Below are 27,514 nucleotides of genomic sequence, written 5' to 3'. Positions count from 1 at the left end.
ATTCTGCCTGCATGTGACTGCAGGCCAGAAGAGGGCACCAGATCTCATTACAGATGGTTGTGAGCCACCATGTGGTTGCTGGGAATTGAACTCAGGACCTCTGGAAGAGCAGCCAGAGCTCTTAACCACTGAGCCATCTCTCCAGCCCAGAGGCACCCTGTCTTGTAGGGTTTGGGGAAGTACCATTTGAAAGGAGCACCATGAAGGTAATAGGATTTGGAATTTGAGGACATCTCCAAGGGCATTTAAATTGAAATCAAGAGTACAAGTTAAGAGTGTGTGCACGTGAGGACAAGGAGTGGAGTGGAGCATGCGGAGAGCTGGAGGAGACTGATGAGGGAGCTGGGGAGGATGGCGAGTGATCCTGGTGCCAGGGCTCCCACAGCTCCCACCCTTCCCACAGCTCCCTCCCGTGCCAGGCGCCATCTCACATCGTCTCCTGAGACAGAGCTGGGTGTATAAACACCCAGACACATAAAGGAACCCAACATTCAACATAGTAAGACAAACGTCGGACAGTTTATTGTCAAAAGCTGGAATACACTTTCCACCTTGCTGTCAACCCTGCATATGGCAACAGTTGGATCCCCCCGAGGTGTCAGCTTTACTCAGCTCTACACTAATATACGTCTACATCTATGGCAGCAACTATGAGGTTGGGTTTGAGACTAAGGCAGAGGATCATATAGGCAATAATAGATAAAATTTGTCTGTTAGGTATTTAGTAGAGAGGGGTCTTGCTAAGTTCCCAAGCTGATCTTGAACTCCTGGGTTCAAGGAATCCCACAGCTTCAGAAGTACTGGAATAATAATTAGTACAGGCCACAGTACTTTGAAACGTCCACTATACTCTCAATACTAGAGTTAAGTGTCAGTGTGGAGCACACATCCACACTGGGGATGGCGGCACGAACATACAGAAATGTCCCATCTCTGCTGCTGTTCTTACCCCTCTAACTTTCCCTGAGCGTTTGCAACTTACATTAAAAAGGAGAAATTAATGGCATATCTGCACCAGCATTCTAACACCCTGCTGTCTAAAGTTTACAGAATTCCCTATCACACGGTCATCTTCTTACACTCACAGAGACCCATTCCAGGCAAGTCTGGAGTTCTCTGTTCACAACATGCTTCCTTTATATTCCGTATATATGACTCTCATCATGTCCCCTCACAGTAGTGTCATACTTCCCAGCGATCCCATAGCATACCCACCATGTATGTAACAGTTTACGTGACTACTAACGGACAGTTGAGATACACACCTTCTAGTCCTTAAAACACAAAAACTCACTTTTGTGAAAAATATTCCAAGATTACTTTCTCCAAAAGATCACCAAGCCAAACATTTGGCCATACTTTTATTTACTACATATACTATAAACATATACAATACATGCTACAAAAAAAAATTTTTTTTAAATTTACTTAAACTGTCAAGAAAGTGTATAGTGTTATAATACAATGGCACATGTTCATATTTTATTTCAAATTGGTTTGCTTATCACCCATTTCAAACCATTAATAGTGAAATGTTACTTGTGGAAAATTAAAATTACCTATTTGTATTATTAATAAACAATTCCAACAAATTAATAAGAATTAACCATGTCAAATATTAGTATCCAAAAATGGGCTCTTGCAGAAGTGATTATATAAAACATAGCAGCCGATTTCAGTTCACTTTGCTCTGTGACAATGTACTTATGCATCCGACGAGGGTTACGGCACTTGCTGTTCGGGAGATGTATGTAAGAAGTCCTTTGATCTCGAGGTTCAGTAACTGCTACACCCAGCCAAATCCAACCAAACCGTTCACGTAATGGCTCTGAGCAGCTAATCACCGGGGGGTCCTTATGGTTCACGTAGAGCTGCATGCCCATCACCACACACATACCGAAGAGACAATACAAGCCAGCATCACAGGCAAAGGCAAAAGAAAACACGACATTCAAATCAGCTGTGACAAATGTTTTAGATGCCGTAATTTCAGGAACAGATTTTTTTAAAATTTATTTTCAGTTTTTGAAACAAGGTCTCACTGTGTAACTCCGAGTGCCCTGGAAGTAGCTCTGTGGACCAGGCTGGTCTTGAACGCAGAGGGCCACTTGCCTTTGTCTCCCAAGGGCTGGGACTAAAGGCGTTGGCTGTCACACCTGGCTTAGGAACAGGATTTAATGTGCATTTGGATTTACAGAATCTATGCTAACTGAAAACTGAAACAAGTAGTCAGGTGGCATATGTCACGTGCTACAAATCTGTCCATTCAGTATCAATGAGCACCTATTATGAGCTCCGTACTGGGCCAACATCTCCAAAGGTGAGTATCACTGTTGTTATCAAGCATTTACCTTAGAGTGAGGTAAAAGTGTATTAAATTAGCATCATCTCATTGGGTCTGCCTGTGGTGATTTAATGTCTGCTATCCTAGGCCAACTGGTGTCCCTGGGCCATTAACAAGCTTCTGCACTCTGCTCGTTCTTCCATACGAAATCTTCTACACACACACGTGCTAAGCAATGCGCTTGTCACTGCAATTACATGATTTGGTGTATGTTCAATGAATACAAATTCATCAAGTTAACCTAATGTAAGAAGGTAAATATTTTTCTAAAATGAGGTTCAAAGCGAAGAATAAGGTGTTTCTATTGGTCACCTACACCAGAGACCAGCAAGTGTCTTCGTCACCTGAAAGTCTCATGTTACAGTCTAAAGAAATCCTATAATTTGTGGCCTCAGAGGCCTGTCTCTGGAGCATCTGACCCCATATACATCATTCTATACTTTAAGGGGCTTGTAAACTAAGTGTGGACCAAGGAGAAGCCAAATGAAGGCGATATAATAACTATCTTGGCCATGTAAAATGATACAGAATTTACGACCGAACAGTTTTGAAAGTACCAATCCTACCCCAAATGCATAGAATTCTAACCCGCCCTTTATACAACTTACACATGATGCAGAGGGCAAAGTTTGGCCCTTGATACCTTCTATAGGATAAGTAAGTGATTGGTCCTTCCACTCCAAGTAGAATCTGAGAACTCTAAGCATCCCATTAGGACAAGCAATCAGGAAAAATGGCCCTGCCAGATCGTCCCATCAGTAAGGAGAGTCTTAGGCTGTGGTAGCAGTGTGAACCTACGATGCCCCCTTGGAGGAAGGCAGAGAGCTGGGAGTTTATCCACTGAGTGAATCCAATACTGGCTTAAAGCTATGCACTGAATAAAGTGCTCTGCACATCCTGCTTCTCATCTGGAATGAAGATATACACTATCCTAAGAATCAAGCCACTTACAGGTACAGGGGAGGAGAACAACAAGGAAAGAATCCAAGAAAAAAAATCCAAGGAAGACAAATGCCTCTAGTAGTGTTCTCAGAATCCTCAGGATTTGAAATGTCAGAATGAGTCATACACTGGTCATGGTCCATAAACACAAATGCCATCCCACTGGGTAATATTCACACAGTGCATGGTTACTTCATGGGAGTGGGGGACAGTCTGCTGCCGTTTGACACCATGGATTCAGAATGAAAACAGAACCTCTGAAGAAATCAGGGTCAGCAGTGTGTAACATTCTTTTCCTGCCCATCAGCTTTCCACAGGTTGATCTGTTTTGCCCAAGAGAAAGGAGGCAATGTATTTACGTCTTCTCATACAGGCACGGCCACTACCACCTATAACTGCCAGCTCAGAAGTTAACCACACAAGCCCTCTGGCTTCGTACCCTGGATATGGTAAATACAAGTTGAAATGGAGTAATTCAGTCTTAAAAAGATCACAGGCAACAGGATGCTTATATAAACTAGACTGCTTTGACACCTGTAAGAAAATTGTATAGATGGCAATTGGGGGTGGAAAACAGATTGTTCCCATCTGTCAGCAAAGTGTTGAGCTATACTCAGCTGAAGTCCTCCTCGGGATTCTGTTGATCCAGCAGACGGACATGTGTGAATGGGAAGTGACCTCGTTTGCCATTACACTCCCCTTCCCACTGACCACTCACATTAATCTTCGTAACCTTTACCAGCTCACCGACCTGCAGGACAAGAATAAGGAGAGCACTTTATTTCCAGTTAAGAATGCAAGGTGAAAATCTCCATTCTGTTAGGCATACCCTGCCCGTGTGATTGCTCTAGGGCTGATGTTATAGAAATGGCTACTCACTACCTCCCCGCCCCAGCAACCAGACTGGTTAACTTGTGGTTAATGCAGGCAAAAAGATGGGAGTGTTGTTAGCAATGAAGAAAGACACTGAGAATACAGAAAAAGGATCCTAGAAGATGGTACCTCTGCAAACCTCAGCGTGTCTAGATGAGCTAATAATTTTCTCTGTTCTATATCCTCAGCAACCCTGCCCCACCCACATCTTAGGGGATAAAGCCTAGCCCTCTTTGGCATATGTGGCAGCATGGCCTGGCGCTACCCTAGGGCATGCACTGCTTGCACAGCAGAGGGCAACCACAGCAAGCTGACTTCAGGCCCTACTGCTTCTCAGCCAAAGCCAAGCATCTATGAGAAGGTACAGGCCAGAACTCCAAATCCTCCCAGTTCCCCACAAATGGTACCTCTCACATCTAGTAACTGACTTGCTGTTCCTTAAACTGGCACATATTTATAATCCAACTGGGGACAAAGGAGGAAAAAATCCACTAACTACTATAACTATTACCAGCCAACTATATCACTGCTTCCACTTATAAAATGTCCCTTGTGAAATCAAATAAAAAGCAAGATGACTTGGACTAGAGAGATGGCTCAACGGTTCAGAGTACTGACTGCTCTTCCAAGCACCCACATGGTGGCTCACAAGCATCTGTAATGGAATCCGATGCCCTCTTCTGGGGTGTCTGAAAAAAGAGACAAAGTACTCATATAAATTAAAAAAAAAAAAAAAAAAAAAAAAAAAAGCAAGATGACCGCTCCTTGCTTGTCACTTGAGTTTTACATAGAACTGTTCATGTCTCTTGAGTGTATTTGGAGTATTCTATAGATTTTTTTTTTAAGATTTATTTATTTAACGTATATGACACTGTCACTATCTTCGGACAACCAGAAGAGGGCATCAGATCTCATTACAGATGGCTATGAGCCACCATGTGGCTGCTGGGAATTGAACTCACTCAGGACCTCTGGAAGAGCAGTCAGTGCTCTTAACCGCTGAGCCATCTCTCCAGCCCCTTCTATAGATCTTAATTTCTAATTCTCACAATAAATCTCCAGGATAACAATTTTGATTTTATAGAAAAAGTGGAGGGTTAGGACAATTATGATATTCACACAGCTAATCAGGGACTCTCAAAATCTCTTGGAGTCACTGGCCAATGCCAACTCAATGAAGCCCAGGGTCTTCTACAGAACCAGTCTGATCTCACGAACAGGGAAAATTCTTGCTTACTGGTCTGTCTGTAATTTCCCCAAGGGAAAATCTGAAAACCACAAAGGACTGATGTGGTTGTTTAGACAACAGAAAAACAGAGCAGACCAGAGGAGAGTAAGGGAAATAAAGGGTAAGATACAGAGGATGAAAAAAGTCAGCAGCTCCACCTGCCAGTGCTATGAGGGCCAGGGCCACCTAGGAAAAGGCAGGAGAGGACTGCAGACCACCAGGCCTGCACCCTGCAGTGTACATACATCAGGTCCAATTCACTGCTAGCAACCATTCAGCTCATCCTAACAGCCAAGGTTGTAGACTCTGGTGACAGCAGGTTGGTATATAGTCCTCAAGGACCCAAGACATCAAAGTGAAAGTAATGGGCTGGGGTGCAGCTCCACAATATGGCACGCACATGGCCCTCAACAAAGGACACAGGGAGCATCCTGAAGAGGTGAAAATATTTGACACCTTGAGTTTCATGATCATCACACACATTCCATGCCTGTAAACTGAACTGTACCGCCTGTTGTATGTTTTTATTTTCTGTATGTCTTCAGACACACCAGAAGAAGGCATTGGATCCCATTACAGATGGCTGTGAGCCACCATGTGGTTGCTGGAGAATTGAACTCAGGACCTCTGGAAGAGCAGTCAGTGCTCTTAACTGCTGAGCCATCCCTCCCAGCCCTTAAGCCTTGTATGTTAACAAATGACTTTACACCTCAGGAAAAAGTGGGAGGGCTATCAGTCAACATACTACTTAGCTCTTCCTTGATCTTACATCGGCCCACTTGTCATCAGGCTTTTTCCCCTTTAAAGAAAATGGGGGTTCCTGTAAGGCCAGAAGCTACTAGAATAGAATAGAGTGAACCATACAGCAAACCTTGGACAAACCAAAGACACCTTTTCTCTCCCTTTTCTTTATTCTTGTGTGTGGGTGGTTTTGCTTTATTTTGAGGCAGGGTCTCCTACTATGTAGTTCTGGTTAGCCTCAATTTCACAGAGAACTGTCCGCATCTGCCACCAATACTGGGGTGAAAGGTGTTTGCTACTAAGTCTGGCCTTAGAGCCTTAGATAGAGATTCTCAAGGTGGGGCACACACCTTTAATCCCAGCAAGTCAGAGGCAGGCAGAGCTGAGTTTGAAGCCAGGTAGGACTAGAGTGAGTTCTAGAAAACCCAGGGCTACTACAGAGAGAAACCCTCTCACAAAGAAAAGATATAGATTCTCCTGCTATAAAGGAGACTCAAGAACAGTATCATAAATATAAAATTTGCTTTTTAAACACATAAGTTCCTAGTAGAGATCAAGCCATCAGGAGCTAAAAGAAAAAGATGACTAATTTTTAAATGGATCTATGAGGACAGGTAAGCAGTCAGCTGGGCTAACAAAACTCCCTAAGGTGGCCTTCAACTACAGACTTTAAAAGACATTAAAATTAATAACCCCTTGTGCCTCATGGGGTTGTCCTCTTGAAATGTTCAAAGTACTGAGGGGTTCTTGAGGTCAAGGACAAAAGCCAGAGAATACGACTAACCGTAAAAGAGCAGAGTTGTCACTGAAGCCCCATGAGACAAGTTTCCCAACAATTTGGGGGAAAGGGCAACTGTTAATTCTGGAGCATCAAATCGAGAACAGCTCTTGCTGTTTCAGAAAGCCAGAACTATGTATGTCCTTCCTCCTGTTAAACATCAACTCACTAAAGCATGGTTTTAAAGGTCAAACAAAAGAGGGAGGTCAAACGCTTGACGCTTGCTCTATTCTAGTTTCCTGACAGTGATGTAGGCTGACTGTGCACTCACGAGGCTGAAGGTGAACTGGCATGCCTCTCAATGCTGGACTGCCTGTGTGCAGTACCTTATCCCACTTTGGACTACTTTATTTTATTTTTGTCTGTTTGAAACTGGTGTTACTATGAAGGCCTGGCTCACTGGCTTGGAATTCTCTACATAAGGCTGTCCTCTAACTCAGAGTTCCTCCTACCTCTGCTCCCAACAAGTTCCAGGATAAAGGGCTGTGCTATAAAGCCAGTAGAGCAGACGTATCTGCCCCAGAGGTGCTACAAAGACTTTGATTTTCTTTCTTGAGGTTTCACTACTGATTCTCAGAGGGCCTGGTACTTGCTTTGTTGACCCAGCTAAATCTGTACATTATCCTTCTCTGCCTGCTGCATGCTCAAATCATGGATATATGCCATAACACAAACACAAGACTTGTTTCTCTGTAGTGTCCTGGCTGTCCTGGAACTCAACTGTAGACCACACTGGCCTTGACTTCATGTAGATCTGCCTACCTGTGCCCCCTGAGTGCTGGGACTAAAGGCATGCAACACCATGCCCTAGTTAATTTATTTTTATGTGCATTGATGTTTTGCCTGCATGTGTCTGTGTAAGAGTGTTGGATGCCCTGGAACTAGTGTGACAGACAATTGTGAGTTGCCATGTCGGTACTGGGAATTGAACCCGGGTCCTCTGGAAGAGCAGCCAATGCTCTTAACTGCTGAGCCATCTCTCTACCCATCATTTCAAATTTTAAATGAGTATAAGTAGACAAAAAGAAGCAGTTGGGGTACATGGTACATCTTAAGATTCTTAAGAAAATTCTCCAGCCCTGAACTCAGGACCTCTGGAAGAGCAGCTCTTAACTGCTGAGTGGTATGTCTGAAGACAGCAACTGTGTACTCACATACATAAAATAAATCTTATTTTAAGAAAGAATTCTCAGGGTTGGGGATTTAGCTCAGTGGTAGAGCACTTGCCTAGCAAGCGCAAGGCCCTGGGTTCAGTCCCCAGCTCCGAAAAAAAGAAAAAAAAAAAAAAAAGAATTCTCAAAGTTGATCGAAGGACCTTGAGGCCAGCCTGGGCTGCAATGAGATCCTATTCTCAACATTAAATAAAAGACCTTAAAACCTACTATCAAGACTGTCAAGAACTCTTAGTTGAAGACGACCTTTATTTAACTTCTGATCCTCCTGCTTCTAACTTCCAAGTACTAGGATAACAGGTGGGCACCACCAGAAGTTTGGGTGATTTTTTCCCCCTAAGATAGAGTCTCAGTTTATAATCTTAGCTGGCCTGGTACTATTAGCTACACATTATTTTAAATTGGCCATGACCTCACAGTAATCCTTCTCGGTTTCACAAGTGTTGACTTTATAGGTCAACTTAGCTTTCTTCACTTCCTTCTTCCTCTAAAGGAGAAACAGTAAAGAAGGATGAAGTGTGAAACAGGGTCTTGCTGTGTAACCTAGCTTGGCCTTTGACATGGAAGCTTCCCTGGTGTTACAAGTTCCAACACTTCTTCTACCACTGTTGTTGCTCCATCTGGTCCTCATCCTCCTGACAGATCCTGTAACATCCTCGGAGCAAGCCTGAGTATGAGGCATCAAACAATCTATAAAGGGGTCTAAATAGGGTTACTGGCTCCCAGGAAACTAAGTCAACTGGTATGACTTCTGGCTCTGTACAACTGCTGAAGTAACTGTGACCCTAGTGAAGACCTAGTGATCAAACCTAGAATGATCCAGGAATATAACAATACCCAGCTATCTTCCCCAGGAAGTTTTAGCAATAATAAAAGAGAAACTAGAACTCAATGGCATTAAGTTCTGAAATTTACCCAACAGGAGGCAATCAGGGAACTGTAAGCGCCTTTGTGGGCATATCCCCAGGTGACTACTTTTCTACATTTTGTCCCTATTAACAGGAAAGACAGCAACCACATCAGCTTCCCTTCTGATCCAGATCTGCAGGACTCCAGTGAGCTCTGAGCAGTTAGTACACACTGCACAGGCACAGAAAGTCAGGGAAAAGGAACAAGTGACAGGAAACAATGGCTTGGGAGCCCAGAGGTTCACAGCAGGTGTTTTCCTGTCCTAAGTCTTTACTTATCTTTTAAAATAAGCTCTTCATATTTACTATTTGTGCATATATGGATGCACACGCATGTAGAGTCTTGTTTCTCTTCCTACCATGGGTTTCCGGGATGGAACTCAGATCTCAAGGCTTCAACGGCAAGCATCCTTACCTGCAGTCATTCCACCAGCCCAGCAGTACTTTTGAGACAGTGATTCTCACTGAATCCAGAGGTCCAGCTGTCCAGTGGACTCCAGGGCTGCCTGCCTCATAGAGGGCTGAATTAGAAGTACATGCTGTTGCTCCTCCCTCTGTGTGTGGGTGCCAGGGATCCACACCCAGATAAAGACTTTGTGTGGCAAGACAACCGGGCCACCTCCCCAGGCCTGTCCAAAACATTTTCAACTTAACAAAGGCAAAAACTATCTCAAGGTTTGTCTGAGGCGAAGTTAAGGAAACTCTTTAGCACCCTCCAGCGGGAATCAGCAAACTACTACTTCTGAATCAAGTCTGGTTTGCTTTCTTATCAAGAGTCTGCTTGTTACTGTGTCTGTGTCTGCTGCAGAGCTTAGAGGACGACTCTGTGGAGTCAGTCTTCTCCATGCTGTTCTGCAGGGATTTGAGGGCTATATGGTCTCTCTTCATAAGCACTCCACTCTGCCACTGTAACCAAAGGCAGTTATAAACAAGACAAGTGGACCCTGGTGTGTTCCATTAAAGCTACTAGTGAGCTAGCAAGATGGAAAGAGAACTTGTTTCAAAACCTTTAAGACCTGAGTTCAATGCCCAAAAGCCAAGTAAAAGGAGAGGTTAGTTAGGTGGTATACACCTTTAATCCTGGGAGGCTGAGACAGAAAGAGATTGTCTTGAGTTTGAGGCAAGCCTGGGCTAAAAGTGTAAGGTCCTGCCTCAAAAAGAAAAGGCTAGAGGCTGGAGAGATGGCTCAGCAGCAGTACGGACTGCTCTTCCTGAGTTCAATTCCCAGCGACCACATACATGGTGGCTCACAACCAACTGTAATGGGATCTAACACCACCTTCTGGTGTGTCTGAAGACAGCTGCAATGAGCTCATCATATATATTAAAAACAAAGAAACAAAGAAAACACACAGCTGGGAGCTGGGTATGGTGGCACATACCTTTAATCCCAGAACTTGGGCAGCAGAGACAGGCAGATCTCTTGGAATTTAAAACCAGGTTGGTCTACATAGTAAGTTCTAAGCCAGGGCTATACAGTGAGATCCTGTCTCAAAGACAAATCCCCACTTTCTCAAAAGCTCAACAAATGGAATTTCCTGGGAGGGGGGTGGAGGAGAGGGGTAGTGCAATGGTAGAGCACTTGCTTAGAATCCATGAAAGGCCTGGATTTTAATCCTTGTACTGCAAAAAATTTTTTCTAAAAATTAATATTATGAGATATTTTAAAGTCTTAAAAGTGTGCCAGAGGCATGGCACAACTTACACAGAAGTGCCAGGAAGTATTTAAGATGCTGAGAGAAACACAGTGATACTTGATTTGTATTGAGTTAGTAGGCTTGAGGAAGTTCAGTTTGGACATTAGGTTAGGTCACACTACAGACACTTGAAAGATGTCATGTTCATCAAGTTGGGTTGTAGAAGTTTGTAATGAAAAATGACTTGGGAGACGGAGGCAGGAGGATCAGGATCGAGACCATCTTCACTACACAAGGAAATGGAGAACAGAATGGACTACATTACCTAAGAGCCAGTCTTAATACCAAGGTCTGGACAGATGGCTCAATGGGGAAAGGCACTTGTCACCAAGCCAATGAGTTTAGTGTCTGATCCCCATGTGGTAGAAGAGGACTGCTCCCACAAGCTGTGTGACCTCCACATACAAAGTCACTACATGTATGTGTTCCCCAAAATAAATACATAAATGTAATCTTTTAAATGTACAATAAAGAAAACAAGAGTAGACATAGGATGTGAATATGAGCACAGTACAAAAATGTCACGCAGACTCCTGTTCCTGGTATGACGAGTATGTAACTCACAAACCAAATACAAAGTGAGAAATAAGAGTAAAAGGTCAACTGACCCCCAAAGTCTGAAAACCAGGAGATGTCTCACAGATGAACACATCTCATTAGACAAGTTATGACAGTTATTTAATGCTGAACTAAAAATATTTACTTTTAATTACATTTATTGTTTTTAAAAACAGCCATTAAGTTATTAGGATACAAATACTTAAGACTGAATCCAAGCACGGCGACAGGTTTGTAATCTCAGCATTTGAGGACTATGTTTATACCTAGGCAGTACATGTCCTCTGCTTAGACTCTAAATTAACAAGAAAAAAGAACCTGAAATTAAAAAACAAAACAAGAAAAACAACAAAAAGTATTTGAGAGTCAAGGAGGAAATATTGTTCAAGGCCAGCTGATGTCAACATCAGGCTATGATTTATTAAAATCTCATCTCAAGGGCTGGAGAGATGGCTCAGGGGTTAAGAGCACTGACTGCTCTTCCAGAGGTCCTGAGTTCAAATTCCAGCAACCACATGGTGGCTCACAACCATCTGTAATGAGATCTGATGCGCTCTTCTGGTGTGTCTGAAGACAGCTCCGGACGGTGTACTTATACATAATAAACAAATAAATCTTAAAAAAAAAAATTAAAAAAAAAATCTCATCTCAAAAAAGTAGATTCGATATTTCCAAAATCCTGTGTGTGTGTGCGCCTGGTACATACCATACAAAAATGCTCTACCATTGAACCCCAGACACCACTCCTACCCAAGCCCTTCTTTCCAGGGCCTCAAATACTGTCCAGAGTCTAGAGGAGGAGGGTGAGAAGAAACTGAAACGCCTGTCTCCATGACCGGAAACCTATTGCTAGAGTTTCAGAAAAACGCCAATTAGAGATATACCATAGGCCTGCTCTTCATAATCTCAAACATCAAACAAGTCAAAAGGTACCATCAATTTGGGCCCAATCAGAGATGCAGACTTAGGCCAATAGCCACTCTGTGGCACACTTTTATCTTTCTCATCTGTCCCAAGAAAAGCAGGTTCACACTGAACATGGTGCCCTAAGGAAGCAACAGTAGTGAGATCATCTCTACAAGTCAAAGGCAGGCTTGGTCTGCATAACAAATCACTGACCAGTCAGAGGTACACAGTAAGATCTTCCCTTCTAAAATGGTCTTCAAGTATGAAACTATATCCAAGTCATCTCAAGCCTTATCAGGCTAAATCAGAATATGGAGACTACAAAATTAGTCCATTTAGAGAAAACACCATTGTTCTGGACAGTCTATAGAGGCATAAAATAAGCTTTAGTATCTACCCGTACAAGTTGAGATTTATCAACAATGTGGCAATGCATCCCTCTACTCTGCACTAGTATGAGTCAGCCTGGGCTACATACCAAGATTCTGTCTTAAAAATCAGGGATGGGGGCTGGAGCGGTTAAGAGCACTGACTGATCTTCCAGAGGTCCTGAGTTCAATTCCCAGCAACCACATGGTGGCTCACAACCATCTGTAATGAGATCTGATCCCCTCTTCTGGTGTACTCACATAAAATAAATCTTAAAACAAACAAACAAACAAACAAACAAACAAAAAAACACATTTAACCCCCAAATTTGGGAGGCAAGATTTGTATAGTATTTCAAAACAGAGAAAGCAGTTCAACCATTGATGCCTCTAATCATCAGACATCCTTAAAAAGAATCACTTTGGGCTAGAGAGATGGTACAGCAGCTATGAGTATGTGCTGTTCTTGCAAAGAGGACCCAGATTCGGTTCCCAGGACTCACAACCATCCATAACTCCAGTTCTGACCCAATACAAATGGGTAAAACATTTATACGGGTCAAATAAATCTTTAAAAAAGAAAACTGGCCAAGAAATTCAAAGCTGAGGTAGAACTGACTCACTCCTCTCCTCGCCTGCTCATGCAGTGACCTTGCCAGGAATGCTGCGTCCCACCCAAGTCCACTGTAATGTAGTCAATGTCAACAGCCCACCCACAGTGTACATAGCACTGTTAGGTAAAGGCATCATCCCCTCACCCCCACATCAGCCTGAAACTTGCTTTCTTCATCTGCCAGGCAGTGTGACCCAGATAGCACACAGTTCACTTCTCAAAGCCAAGACAAGTTAGGACAATCTCAAAAAAATACAAAGCTTCAGCCTGTAATTCTAACACTTGAGGGCTTTTGCAGGAGTATTAAGAATTTGAAGACAGCCTGGGCTACATAGTGAGTCCCCATATCACAAAGCAAAACATTTGAAAAATACAGTTTTTTTAAGCTGGATGTGGTGTTACATGCCTTTACCCCAAGCACCCTCTCTGTGAGCTCAAGTCTACATAGTGAGTTCAGGGCAGACAGCAAAGTTACAGTTAGACCCTGCTTCAAAAAATCTAAACACGGTGGGGGATTTAGCTCAGTGGTAGAGCGCTTGCCTAGCAAACGCAAGGCCCTGGGTTTGGTCCCCAGCTCCAAAAAAAAAAAAAAATCTAAACACATAAATAATGCAGTTTTCAATCAAACCTATGAAACTCAATTAACTCAATTAGACTAGAAATGAAAAAAATTTCAGGATTGATGAGACTGCTCAGTGGTTAGGAACACGACCTGCTCTTCCAGAGTAGTAGCATTTGAGAGCCAGCACCCACAAGGCAGTCTATAACTCCAGTTGTTAGGCATCCAATGCCCTCTTCTGCCCATTGTGGACATTTGGCACACAGACATATATGCAGGCAAAACACTCATCACATAAAATAAAAATAAATCTGGTTCAAATACCCCTTAGGTCACTGTATGGACTACCACTCACTTACAGGCAGTCCCTACCCTACTGTGGGAGCACAACCCAAAGGAAAGGAAGAGCCAAGTCACAGAGCACTTTCCCCTCTCTGCCACTGTGCTCCCCTAACCTCAGGCCACAATTATGACAACTGGCTCCCTCTCTACTCAAGCCAGTCTGTTGGCAGGCTCTGGAACACGAGAGAGCAGGTCACCTCTGCATCAGCCTTTGTCCTGAATACTTACTCTTCCTGACACGTAATGAAGGAGGAAAGACACAGGTAAGAAGATGAGCTGTGAGTACTCAAGAGGAACCACAGAACATCTGTAATGAATGCCAGGTCATAACAAAGTGGGCTTCCACGAATGACTGAGTTAAAAATAATTCTTGTAAAGACTGGCTTCTCAAACACACTAAGCAACAAAGAGAAGTAAATCTATTTTTTATAACTTACCCTCTTAGTTATGGTTAAATTCACATCTGTATACCAAACATCTGTGTGTGTGTGTGTGTGTGTGTGTGTGTGTGTGTGTGTGTGTGTGTGTGTGTGTGTCCCCTACAGCAGGGACCAAGGCCTAGTTAAGGCTAGCATTCAGCTTTTCTTGATTCATGCCAAACATAATAGTAAGGAATCTACTATCCACTAAAATAAAATCAGTTTTTAACTGAGCATGGTGGCACACACCTTTCATCCCAGCAACTCAGGAAGCAGAACCAGGCAGATCTCTGTGACTCTGAGGCCAGCTTGATCTACAAAGTGAATTGCAGGACAGCCAGAGCTACATAAAAACACCCACTCTCAAAAAAGCAGAAAGAAAAAAACCTATGAAAAACTCCCACTTAAGTATACTGCTACATACCACTTACTACACTCTAATGTGGGTGGACCCATTTTGTTTTAGACAGTAGCAAACAGCAAGAAAGAAGTTAGGAATATAGATGAGAAAAATTACTTCAAGTTAATTCCTATTCAGGTGGTTATTAGTCAAAGGTTTAGTAGATCAATCAGAACATTCAGTTACACAGTTTTAAATTTACTCATTGCAAAATAGGTTTTCTCTAAAAAAGAGAAAACCCACATAAAATGCCAAAGTCAGTACTTAATGGTTTGACATCTACAACATCACAAAGCTGGCGCTGTATCAGCATTCCTACAAAGCCGGAAGAGGTCTGAAAGGGAGACCCTGTAGCAGATCTCGTCTTTCTACATTTTGCACATTATGTACCTCCAAAGCCAAGGCTGTCTTGTCGTAGGCATTAGGGACTCGCTTCTGGATAACCCTGGCATAAATGGGCCCATTCTGGAGGTTAGGGAGCGGAGTGTTGACGCTGGGTTGGGCATAGGGCCCAGGCTCCGGCCCACCCAGTGGCTGTGGGTGGGAACCCTCCTGGTTACCTCCAATCAGAGCCGATACTGAGGCGGAGGCGGGTCTATACTTCTCCACGTAAGGGACAGGAATCATCCCCCTCTTTCCTTCGCTGTCCTCTGCATTCCACCACTGCTCTTCAGGCTTATCCCGGATTCTCAGGATGTCTCCTTTCTTAAAGGGAAGATCTTCTTCATCATTCCCATTAAAGTCAAAGAGGGCCCGCACATACTCTGCCTCCTCCTGCCTGAGAATCACTCCACTACCCTGCCTTGATCTGGAAACTGGTTCTATCAGTGTTGTAGTGTCCAAATAGTGTATTTTGTAGAATTCCAGTAAAGCAGGCAATGAATCAAATTCTTGATCTCCTATTCGGAGCCTGGAGGGACTCACTCCTGGAAAAAACAGAGCAGAGTGTCATTTGAAGATATACTGAAGTTGACTTCATGCATTTCTCATACATATTTAGTCAATATCTGACCACACACACAAAAAAAAAGTATACTGAAAAAATAAAACTTTCTTCACAGTCCAAATGGGTATCGCCCTTTAAAATTGAGCATCCTCTTACAGAGGACACAACTGGCTTATAGCTGCTGTAACCCCAGTCCAAAGGAGCTAATGCCCATTCCTCCCCTCCCAGCACATGACCCACATGATGCACAGGCATCCACACAGACAAAACACCCATACACATACAATAAAATGAGCATCCCCTGGAAAGCAAGATGCCCATCACCACGGGGAGGAGATAGGAGAAGGCCATGATGGACCCGGCCACTTGGCTTGCAAAGAGTGTGACACAGGCACTTCTTGACTCTCCAACACTGTGTTCTAATGCTACCCTAGAAAGAAAGTAACCAAATACAGCCCTGCAGCCTCAGGAAACACAGCAAGCTCCCTATCCCAACCCCCTGGTTATTTTGAAACAGGGCCTGTTAGCCTTGGCTGGCCTGGAACTCACTTTGAAGACCAGGCTCTCACAGATCAGAGATCCACCTGTTGCTGCCTCTCAAGTACTGGGATTAAAGGCATGTGGGACTGGCCTCAAACTCTCCTTTTTACTGGGTCCCTCCAACTGCTGCAGCAAAAGAAAAGCTTCAAAGATACTCTAAGTACACAGATTACAATCACTAAAACGTACAACTTGGAAGATGGCATCAGATTCCGAGATTTGAATTATAGATTGTTTTGTGTGCTGCCATGTGGGTGCAAGGAACTGAACTCAGGTCCTCTGCAAGAACAGCAAGCGCTCCTGCTCAGTCATCTCCACAGACCCAAAGATGTAATTACTTTTATAAATGTGTGTCTACCTGGAGGTACGTGCATGTGCATGCAGGTACCTATACAGTTTTACAGAATTACAACCTAGAGGAACCACTGCTGGCTAGATTTTATTTTTAATTTTTGTGTGTGCATGATGTATGCATGTAATCAGGAGACAACTTTGCAGAGTCTTGTCTTCCAGTTTTATGTGAGCACCAGAGGTCAAACTCAGATTGCCAGGCTTGTGGGGCAAGCACTTTGCGCACTGAACCAATACACCAGCCCATTGCTGTTCTGTCTCTATGTATGTCTCTGGGGGCATTGTATCCCCTAGAACTGAAATTACAGTTGTAAACTGCCATGTGAGTACTGGGAATTGAACCTGGGTCCTTTGAAAGAGCACCCAGAGCTCTTAACCAGGGAGCCATCTCTCCAGCCCTGCAATGGCTATTTTTTGAAAAGTGGTTTGTGATGTAGCCAGAGTAGGCTTCAGTCTATGATATTCCTGCGTTGGTCTCCCAACTACTGAGACATCAGTATTTGGGATAAGGAGACTTCTAACTAACACTAATACCACCTAATACAGCTTCTTTTCACAAAGAACTGTTCCTATTCCAGTCTGTCCCCAGTAATCTAATTCATCATGTTCCAGATGAAGACAGCAACTGTGAAAGTCAGCTCTGCCTGCTCCAGAAAGCTCCAAGCACAATGTACAGAGGCATTAACACAGCAAAGCATTTGCTGCTAAGAAAATGGCCTACAGCATGGAGTGCCTTGCTAATGTTTAGCCATCAACAGACCAAGGTGCACCTGCCAAAATGTCTTCTACCTGTTGCCCTTCTGAAACTGGGTGACAAAAAGGTGTGTTCATAAAGTGCCACTCTTTTTGTTGGGGAGCATATACTCCTGTTCTGTTCTGTTGAGACAGTCTATGTAGTCCAGGCTGGTCGTAAATCCACAAGGATCTTCTGCCTTGGTTTCCTGAGTGCTAAATTAGAAACACAAACTTTCTTGAGATGGGGTCTATGTAGCCCTGGCTGGCTTGAAACTTACTATGTGACCAGGCTGACATCATGAGATCCATTGTTTCTGACACCCAGGTACTGAGACTGAAGGCATGTACCGAGCCAATCTACTAATTTATTTTTTGTTTATGTCTGTGGAATCAGTGGACAACTCACAGAAGCTGACTTTTCCTGTCTACCTCACTAAGGCAAAGTCTCTTATTTTTGCTGTGCTTCATACCCCAGGCTCTCTGGCCCCTGAAATCCCAGGAGCTTCGTCTATCTCTATCTCCAGGTCACTCAGGAGCACTAGGACTGCAGGCGTGAGCTGTCACATCTGCCTTTGTTACGTGGGATTTAACTCAGAAGGCTAACTCGGGTGACCAGGCTTGCCTGGCAAGCACTCTTATCCACTGAGCCTTCTCACTGGCCCTGCATATTATTCTTAAGTTTTCTGAAGTTAAATGTGTGTGTTTGTGTTTCTGTTTGTGTTAGTAAGTGGGCAATTTTAAGAAGTGGATTCACTTCTTCCGCCCTGTAGGTCTGTGATTGAACTCAGGCCATCCAACTTGGTGGCAAATGCTTTTATTTACCTGAGTCATCTCATCAATCCCATATATTATTTTTTATGACTATTTAGTTATTGTCTTAGTGTGTGTGTGTGTGTGTGTGTGTGTGTGTGTGTGTGTGTGTGTGTGAGAGAGAGAGAGAGAGAGCGAGCGAGAGAGAGAGGGAGAGGGAGAGGGAGAGGGAGGGAGAGAGAGAATGTATGCTATACCACCTATGTGTAGGTGCTCCCAGAGGTCAAAAGTGGTCAGATCGGGCTGGACAGATGGCCCAGTTGTTAAGAGCACTGACTACTCTTCTGCTCTTCCAGAGATCCTTAGTTCAATTCCCAGCAACCACATGGTGGCTCACAACCACCTGTAATAAGATCTGATGCCCTCTTCTGGTGTGTGTGAAGACAGTTACGGTGTACTTACATATATAATAAATAATTTTTTTTTAAAAAAAGTAATCAGATCACCAACAGCTGGAATTACAGGTGGCTGTAAGCCCTCTGCTGTGGCTGCTGGAAACAGAACAAGTCCTGTAGAAGAGCAGGAAACAATCTTAACTGCAGAGCCCTGTCTCTGACCCCTACATTGATTATTCTTAATCAACATAAATGTTTAACTTTGAAATTAAGGGAAATGGTAAAACGAAATTCTACACCCAGCTTTTAGCAACTTACAAAGAAGGTGTGAACTGGTGAGCAAGAAGCAAAGCAGCATGTCTTAGGCATCTTTCCACAGGGCTTTTATTGCAATGGGAGCTGTGTTCCTAGAAAAACCAGCAGCAGCAACAAAACAAAACCAGTAACAGCAGACTGTGGATATACAGCAAATCACAAGGAGACAGTTCTGACGAGGCATGAGCATTTCCAGAGGACCTGTACTCTAAGGAAGGCCACCTTCCCCAGACACACACCTCTTCTTCACCCACTGCTGGGATGTGCTTAAGTGAGGCTGGGAGGAGGGCAGGGTCTGGAGACCCAAACATACCACTAAAGCAAACACCTTTGTTGTGAGTACAACAAAAAATATTCATGCACTTATTTATTTATTTGTTTGTTTGTGTAGCTCTGGCAGTCCTGGACTCACTCTGTAGACCAGGTTGGCCTCAAACTCAGAGATCCTCCTCCCTTCCCAGTGCTGGGACCAAAGGCATGGGTCACCACACCTGGTACAAATCTTTTTTTTTTTTTTTAAGATTTATTTATTCATTTATTATATATAAGTACACTGTAGCTGTCTTCAGATACACCAGGAGAGGGCACCAGACCTGATTACAGATGGTTGTGGCCACCATGTGGTTGCTGGGAATTGAACTCAGGACCCTCTGGAAGAGCAGTGGGGTGCTCTTAACCGCTGAGCCATCTCTCCAGCCCTCATTTTTTTTTTTAAATAGCCAAAGATAAGTTGTTTCTTGTTCCAATGCTGCTAAAGCTGCATGGTGTAAACCAGGCTCACTGGCCTTTTCTTTTGCTTTGGCACTCCCAACTATCAAAACACAAGCAAAGCAACCAACAAGACCTTTGACACACTTTCCCTGTAAATCATTCTTAGTTGGTGCTAACATTACAGTATCTGTGGGCAGTAAGATATACGGGGCAGCAAAACCTCACTGATGCAAACTCCAGAAGGGAAGAAAAGGGAAAAGAATGTACCTAAGTCACAGATAAGCCCAGACCTCACCACAGCTATGCATTTGGGTTCCTCTCCCCGCCCCCAGCCACAAAGAGCCAATGGCAGGAAGCAGAAGGAAGGGAAAGAAAGGAGATACTTGGTCAGTCTAAAAGACAGAACTACAGATTCACAGCTGTCTGGGACTGGGAAAACCTCGCCTCCTCTCCATCAAACCTGGGCAGAGTCTGAATGTGCAGCTTGGATACTGGGACAGAACCTAGTCCTCACCCATGCCAGGCAAGCTTCATTCTGAGGCAGGGCCTTATTAAATCGCCCAGACATGCTTGAACTTATTCTGTAGCCTAGACATGTGATCCTCAACGGGTGATCCTCCTGCCTCAGCCTATCAAGCTTGAATTATATATAGGTTTACATCCCTAGACCCTAGACCCAGCTTGAGTGTGCAGTTATGAATTAACATATCAAAAACTAAACATTAGCCAGGTGTGGTGGTAAGTGCCTGTAATAACAGCACTTAGGGGGCGGAAACAGAGCAAATGTCCTTATTTCCTAGCCACCCTGATTACACATGGAGTTCCAGGCCAGCCAAAGCTATATAGTGAAACAAGAAACTAGATAATTAAGTAAAAACATAAAAAAAAAATCAGACAATTGGGATTATTTTAAGTAGGTACTTCTTACTACTTGCAAAACCAATTACTTTTAAGCTGTTCAGGCCTCGGGCAACATCAGTTTCTACAGTATCATTCCCCAAAGAACTCAGAACACCTGAGGGCTCTGTGCTAAATTAGGCCTGGTTACTTCTGGCAAGATCAACAGCTGCTACACCATCAACCTTTCCAAAATCTCACAGCACTTCCTCTGCCCCGCATTACCAATCCTTTCTTCCTCCTCCATTACCTATGACATTTAGAGAATCTGCATAAATAAATACCCACTACTTGTCCAATGCAAAGGAGTAAAGGCTGCTGCCCTTCCAGCAAAGAAGGGATTCTGCAGACTAAGGAAGCCTGGCTGGTAATGTATCCCTCTATGAACCCCAGTATTTGGGCTGTAGAAGCAGGAGTATCAAGAGTTCAAGATCATCTTTGGCTACACAGGGGAGCTCCAAGCCACCTGGGCTACCTGAGACTATTTCCAAAAAGTAACAAATATTAACAATAAACACACGAATAAAGACTATGCAAACAAAACTCTTCTTTAAAAAAATACAGTGGATATTGGCATGGTACTTTGTAGATCAAAGTCTGACACAATCAGATTCTCGTTTACTGGCTGTATAAACTGGCATCTCATTTCTCTGTGCCTCAGTTTATAAAACAGGTCATAGACCTATCTAACAGTTTCTGAAGTGGCTGATGAAGAGAACTGTCTAATCTAAAACGAGCAGCCTCCTCTAAAGTGACACCCATCTCCAAAGACCTAAACAACAAAATCTCTGCTTTACAAAAAAGCCAGTGGCAAGGAGGCCAGGGAGCTGGCTCAGCAGGTCAGGGACTTGCCATCCAAGCCTGGTGATCTGAGCTCCTCTCTGAAGCCCACATGACTATGGAAAAGAACCCGGCTCCCACTAATCTCCACCCCTCAGCACATGCACCCCTCAGAATAACAGTAAAAAATTACAGTCATTATATTAAAAGTGCTGGTGGTCAGTAAGATGGCCCAGTAAATAAAAGCATTTGCCACCAAGCTGACAGCCTTAGTCTGATCCCCAGAACTCACATGGCAGAACAGACCCTCTCAATTCCTTAAGAAATAAATGTTCAATTTCAGGCTGGGTGATGGTTTAGAGAATGGCGCTTGGTGCACAGGCACAAGAATCTGCATTTAGATCTCCGCCATTCACGATGAGAAACCGAGTCTGGTGACATGCTCCTGTAAACTCAGCACTGGGAGGGAACACTGAGGTACCCAGGGGCTAATGGCCAGCCAGCCTAGTCATCTGATGACAGCCAGGTGTAGTAACAGATCATTTCTTAAAAAAACAAATAGCAAGCACTAGAGGAAGATGCCTAACCTAACACTCACCTCTAGCCTTCATACCCAGGGGCGCACAAACACGTTACAGACCTAACCCTAAGAAAATTTTAGTTCACCCAAAAATCTTTGAACTATACTTTTTGCCAGAGAAGGTACCACAGTATCTCGGTAATCCTAGAAAGCAGAATAGTCTGATAAACTCAGAATTCTCTCCAGGAAATTTACAATTCACAGGAGTGTGGTAAAGCTGTGACAAGTTCTACAGTTAATAAACTTATTTTATCTTACCATGGGACATCTTTTGTTGTTGTTGCATAAAGTTTCTCAATGATTACTAAAGAACTTCTCTGGAGAGCAGCTGAGCGATGGCTCAGCAGTTAAGAGCACATGCTGCTCTGCAGAGGACCTAGGTGGGTTCAGTTCTCAGCACTCATAACCAATCCGATTCCAGAGTCTAATGCCCTCTTCTGGCCTCAGCAGGCACTGCATGTACATATATCTATACACTTGTAGGCAAAAAACCATATACATAAAATTAAAGAAAATCTTCTTTAAAAGAAAATCAAGAAAGAACTTCCCTGGAACCATTACATTTGGAGCATGCCCTGACCATCCATCTCCAAAATGAGATAATATGATCATAGCCAGGACCTTGTGAGCAAACACTGTAAGCTACATCCCCAGCCCAAATCAAGGTCTGAGACTCACCCACCTACTAGGCAACAGTAACAGCAATCGAAACGCTGTAGACCCAAGGTTCTCAACCTCAAGCCCTCTACCCCTTTCTACCCAGCATTACTAAGACACTGTGTGTTTACCAACCACACTGTGCGTGCCAAGAACCTTTCAGAGCTGAGAGGTTTTCCCTTCCACTTGAATCATCTTCTAACATCATTATATTCTTAAGATTAAATTTATAACCTGGGTCTTTATGAAATATGCCTGCCACATTCAAGTGTTTTACATATTGCATATGAATCCATTTACTCATTACAATAGCTCACCTTATGAAGTATTGCTATTTTCCAACTTTCACAAAGGAAAAAATTGTAGCAAAGTTTAAAAAGCAAAAATTGGGGGCTGGAGCGATAGCTCTATGGACAGTTCAAGTCCCAGCAACCACATGGTGGCTCACAACCATCTGATACCCTCTTCTGATGTGTCTGAAGACAGTGACAGTGTACTCATTTACATAAATAAATAACTTTTTAAAAAAAATTGTCCAAAGTTATACAAGTAAGAAGTAGTAGGTGGGGCTGTAGAGATAATTCAGCAGTCAGGAGCAGCGGCTGTAACTCCAGTACCAAGGATCCAATACCCTGACACAAACATACATGCAGGCAAACCACCAATGCACAACCAGAACTAGAGACCCTGTCTTGAAATTATACATGTGTATTCTCATTCAAGTTTGGATTTTGGCTTCTAATTCCCCGCCCAGCCTGAGAAAATCTAGCTTTATCTAAATGCTGGGATTACAATTGCAGGCCTGTGTCACTAAGCCTGGTCTGTGTGACCTGGGATTAAAACCAGGGCCTTCATTCTTGCTAGAATGAAAATTCTATCAATTGACAGAAGCTGGGTACATCCCAATTTCTCATTCAGTTTAGAGACCTCTATCAGTCAAAGTCTAGTCCTCGATCATTTCAAGTGGAGGAAATTAGTGGATCAATTCTCCCAAGTCTTCTCTTTGAAGCCCAACCTTACAGAACATGACCAGTAAACTCCAACAGACTTGCCCCTATAGCTCTGGGGCACAGTAAAGACGTTCCTAGGCCATCATCACAGCTTAGATCATCTGTGGGAGCTAAACATCTATGCTAGGTTCAAATAGGGTCATTGAGCTGGGCCGATGGCTCATCCTAACAGGGAGACAAAGGCAGGAGAAATTAGCCTGGTATGGGGGCTGGAGAGATGGCTCAGAGGTTGAACACACTGACTATGCTTCCAAAGGTCCTGAGTTCAATTTCCAGCAACCACATGGTGCCTCACTACCATCTGTAATGTGATCTAGGCACACTCTTCTGTCATGTAGGCAAAACACTGTACATAATAAATAAATCTTTAAAAAGAAAGAAATTAGCCTGGTCTACAGAGTCCCATGTAGGACTACAAAAAGATTCTATCTCAAAAAATAAGTGGGATAATGCAACAATCCCTGGCCTATCTTACCCACATGCCTCTACAGTGTGTGCACACAGGTGTAGTGAGTTCTAGGCCAGCCAGAACTACAGTATGCGCATGACTGATGTGAGTCTGTGGAAGTCAGGACAACTCTGAGGTGTTCCTTCTCTTATCCAACCCCGGGATTGAGGATCAAACAAGACCCTCAAGCTGCCAAGGCTGTGCTTTTGCCTTCTGAGCCACACTGCGGGATCTTAGAGCACTCAGATGGCAGAAGCAAGAATTCTCCTGAGTTCAAAGCCAGCCTGGTTTATATAGTTGCAGGCCAGCTAGGGCCGCAGAGTGAAACCCTGTTTCAAAACAAAAGAATGGAGTTCCCTATGTGCACCCCAGGGATTCCAAAGCAAATAAACAAAGAATACCAAAATTATACAATAGTTAGTTCTCAGGTCACACTGTCTAGTTCAAATTCTGGTTTATATGCTAAATGTTACAGGTTACTGGATTTCTAGTTCTTCTCCCCACCTCCAAATGAAAATGTTTTAATAAATGGAGATTGCAGAATTTCACTCATTGGATTGTTTTACTGATGGTGAATTATATAAGGCACATTTAGCAAAGCATGTAGCATACAATAGTCAATCAATAAGTGTAAACTATTTTTTTTAATAATTCTTTTTTTCGGAGCTGGGGACCGAACCCAGGGCCTTGCGCTTGCTAGGCAAGTGCTCTACCACTGAGCTAAATCCCCAACCCCGTAAACTATTAAAATTATATATGTCTCTTTAAAACTCAAGTAATTCCTGTGTGGCTTCAAAAGAAAAACAGTTTAATGGATGGCAGAACAGCGATTAAGTGACCATCATAAAGACAGCAAGTGAACTGAGTGTCCTACAGAGAAAATGGGGAACACGACAGAACAAATTGCCACAAAGCCAATGAACTTTCCACACCTAACCCACAAACTGGCAATCTTCTCCTCTCCTAGGCCAAACACCTATTTTGAAAAGGTGGAGCTACCGAGATATAAAACCACAATGCCCAGGTATAGAGAAATATCAAACTAACAAGGCTGCCTGATGCTAGTCCCACATTTTCAAACAAGGAGAAAATTGAGGACTGAGTCCCTCACCCCCAGCTATTGGGAATAAAACCTAGCCTGCCCAAATGTCAGGCAAATAAACTACCACTCAACTATATCCCTAGTCACACCCCCTAACATAACTTTTTATTTTGAGGCAGAATCTTGCTAAGTTTCCCAGATGACCTGGAACTTGTAAAATCTTGCCTCAGCCTCCTAGGTGCTGGGATTAGAAGCATGAATTATGAAACCTGGCTGAGAATTGAATTTCAACAATAACATTTCATCTTACTACTGCCCTTAACACAAAACAACAGATTATTTTACAGATAGCACAAAAATAGAATTTACTTTGTTTAGGGCAATAGTGTTGCATTAATATTCCTATCTGATTTTATATTATTAAACCAACAGACACAAAAAGACTAAGAAGACTTCAGTACTCAAATTTTCCCCTTAACTTGTGTGCCAACACCAAGAACTGTTTATCCCACCTCCACCTCCTCATTTGTGGCCAAAGGGAGTAAGTCTAAATTAGGATGATCCCAAAAGGAGGTCTACTAAACGGCTAACCAGGGAGTCTCCATTCATGAGATTAGCTCAGCTCTAGGAGGAACAAGCTTGCACTTCAAACATCCAGAAAGCAAGAAGCTTGGTGCCTACACACAGAGACAACAGTAATCTCAGAATCACTGTGCATCTCACAAACTTCAAGGACGAAGTGCATGAATTTCCTTAACATTGCCAAGACAACTGCAATAATACGGCTGAGACAATTACAACTCAATGGTCCTCGATGAGGAAAACACAGCGGGATAATTATTCTTGGTGTATCTGCCAGCTAGGTCTGCTCTCATATCGTGGAAGATTTTGACCACAGCACCAACTTAGCAAGAAAAGACCCAGAAGTACGTTGACTGACACTGTTTAAGCCCAGGAAGAATGAAACTCCATTTACTTCCAAGGTTGTTTTCACTGGCCTATGCTTGGTTTATTTTCTAAAGGGAAAAAAAAACCTTCCTCCACTAATCACTTTGAAACTAGAAACTCTACGTGCAGCGGGCAGTCTTTTGGACACTTAAAACCTCTTGGACACAATTTGCCAGCTAGGCTTCAATTACGCTGGGCTGGTCACAGAAAGCTTTTTTTCTATTACCAAGTCACTTAGTTCACCACCTTCCACAAGGGAAGAGCACGGTAAAAAGATTTTGGAAAAATGCCCAAGAAAGGAAAAAGCTGACCGGCTTCCTGAGGGTGTCTCCATCCCTCCCAGCCAGCCAAGTACGTGGTGACTTCCTACCGAAGGCCACCAGGGGAGTATGGCCAAACCCAGCTCTAACACTGCAGGAAACGTTTCAAGCCTAAAAGCCACTTGTAGGATTAGCAGATCCATTCTGGGCACCTCTGCCAAATGATGTCCCCGCAACATCCCCATTAACTCTTTGTCCCCAAGTTGCCTGGCCCTGCCCTGCCCTTGGGCCTGACCCTGGCGCCCAGCCCCACCCCGGGGCCGCAGCAGTTCCCCTTCCCCGGCTCCCAAGGCACACCCAGAGGCCTCGGTGAGCAGCTCCTCCTCCCCCACAATCCCGCTCATCGGTGGGAACCAGCTTGGTCAGAAGGCAGCTCCCCCGCCAGGTTCACTCCAGCCCTCTCTGCCCACGTCCCTCCTGCAGCCGACCAGGGTTCTACGGCCCTCACCCCCGCCCGGGCCTCCCGCCCGTCTGTCCCTCACCCGGCGGAGGCTGAGCGGGCGACGGAGGCACTGGAGGGCGCGGGCCGCTGCTGTTGATGATGTAGTGGGAGACGCGCGAGTTTTCGGAGACGCTGAGCACATAGTCCCCGGGGCTGGTGCTCGAGTCCCGCACCAGGAAAACCCCGTGCCGCTGGCCCTGCAATAGCGCCACCGCCTCCTGCCGGCTCAAGCGGCCCCAGTACCAGCTACTCCGCTCCTCCGAGTCGAAGTTGCCTGCCATGGCCGCCTCCGCGCCTTCACGCTGGGCCGCCGCCGGCACGCGCGCCCCTCCAGCCCTGGCGCCCGCCGCCCAGCGGACCGGCTCCGGTGTAAGCCTCCCAGCAGCGCCCGAAATGGCGGCGGCAGCCGCGGGCCTTCCCCACCGGAAATGACGCGCTCTCTACCCGAGGGAGGCTGCCGGGAAGGGGACCGCCGCCCGCCATTGGGAGAAGGGAAACGGAGTCCTTGGGGCCCGCAGTGCGCATGCGTCCTCATGGGCGTCGCCGCCCGGTCCAGAACCCAACGGCGGAGGATGGGGAGGCGGAGTCTAGGTCTAAGGGGCGGAGCCTCAATCTTCAGACTGACTGGTGTTTGACTAACTGGTGTTAGACAGATTGGTAGAGGCGGTCTTTCTCCCAGGACCTACAGGTAGCAGCTCCAATAAAAGGACTGGAGTAAAAAAAGATGATGTGGGGGCTGGAGAGATGGCTCAGTGGTTAAGAGCACTGCTCTTCCAAAGGTCCTGAGTTCAAATCCCAA

The 27,514-nt window shown here is 44.3% G+C and overlaps 1 protein-coding gene across 2 annotated transcripts; it reads right to left on the bottom strand.

The window, feature by feature from the left end:
- Positions 1 to 513: 513 nt before the first annotated feature.
- Positions 514 to 27,218, bottom strand: Crk (CRK proto-oncogene, adaptor protein). Of its 2 annotated transcripts, none has more exons than XM_032913948.1 (3): positions 26,756 to 27,218; positions 15,409 to 15,774; positions 514 to 4,037 (listed from the first exon to the last, which is right to left on the bottom strand). In XM_032913948.1, the coding sequence occupies exons 1-3, from the start codon at positions 26,994 to 26,996 to the stop codon at positions 4,030 to 4,032; spliced, it is 615 nt and encodes a 204-aa protein (XP_032769839.1). In that variant the 5' UTR covers positions 26,997 to 27,218; the 3' UTR covers positions 514 to 4,029. The 2 variants fall into 2 exon arrangements, with proteins under 2 accessions (XP_032769839.1, XP_032769838.1); XM_032913947.1 differs by having other exon boundaries at positions 1,248 to 4,037; positions 15,239 to 15,774; positions 26,756 to 27,165.
- Positions 27,219 to 27,514: the final 296 nt, after the last annotated feature.

Source organism: Rattus rattus, chromosome 9 (assembly GCF_011064425.1).
Source record: "Rattus rattus isolate New Zealand chromosome 9, Rrattus_CSIRO_v1, whole genome shotgun sequence".
In the NCBI taxonomy this organism is placed as follows: Eukaryota; Metazoa; Chordata; class Mammalia; order Rodentia; family Muridae; genus Rattus; species Rattus rattus.
Note: the sequence above shows the minus strand (reverse complement) of the source record. Positions and strands in the feature narration are given on the sequence as shown.

Excerpts from the sequence above, each read along its gene's own strand:
- Crk (XM_032913947.1), bottom strand. The coding sequence starts at position 26,996 with ATGGCAGGCAACTTCGACTCGGAGGAGCGGAGTAGCTGGTACTGGGGC. Across the intron at positions 15,775-26,755 it reads GCCCGCTCAGCCTCCGCCGG|GAGTGAGTCCCTCCAGGCTC; the intron begins GTGAGGGACAGA and ends TGTTTTTTCCAG. Across the intron at positions 4,038-15,238 it reads AGACAGCCTTGGCTTTGGAG|GTCGGTGAGCTGGTAAAGGT; the intron begins GTACATAATGTG and ends CTTGTCCTGCAG.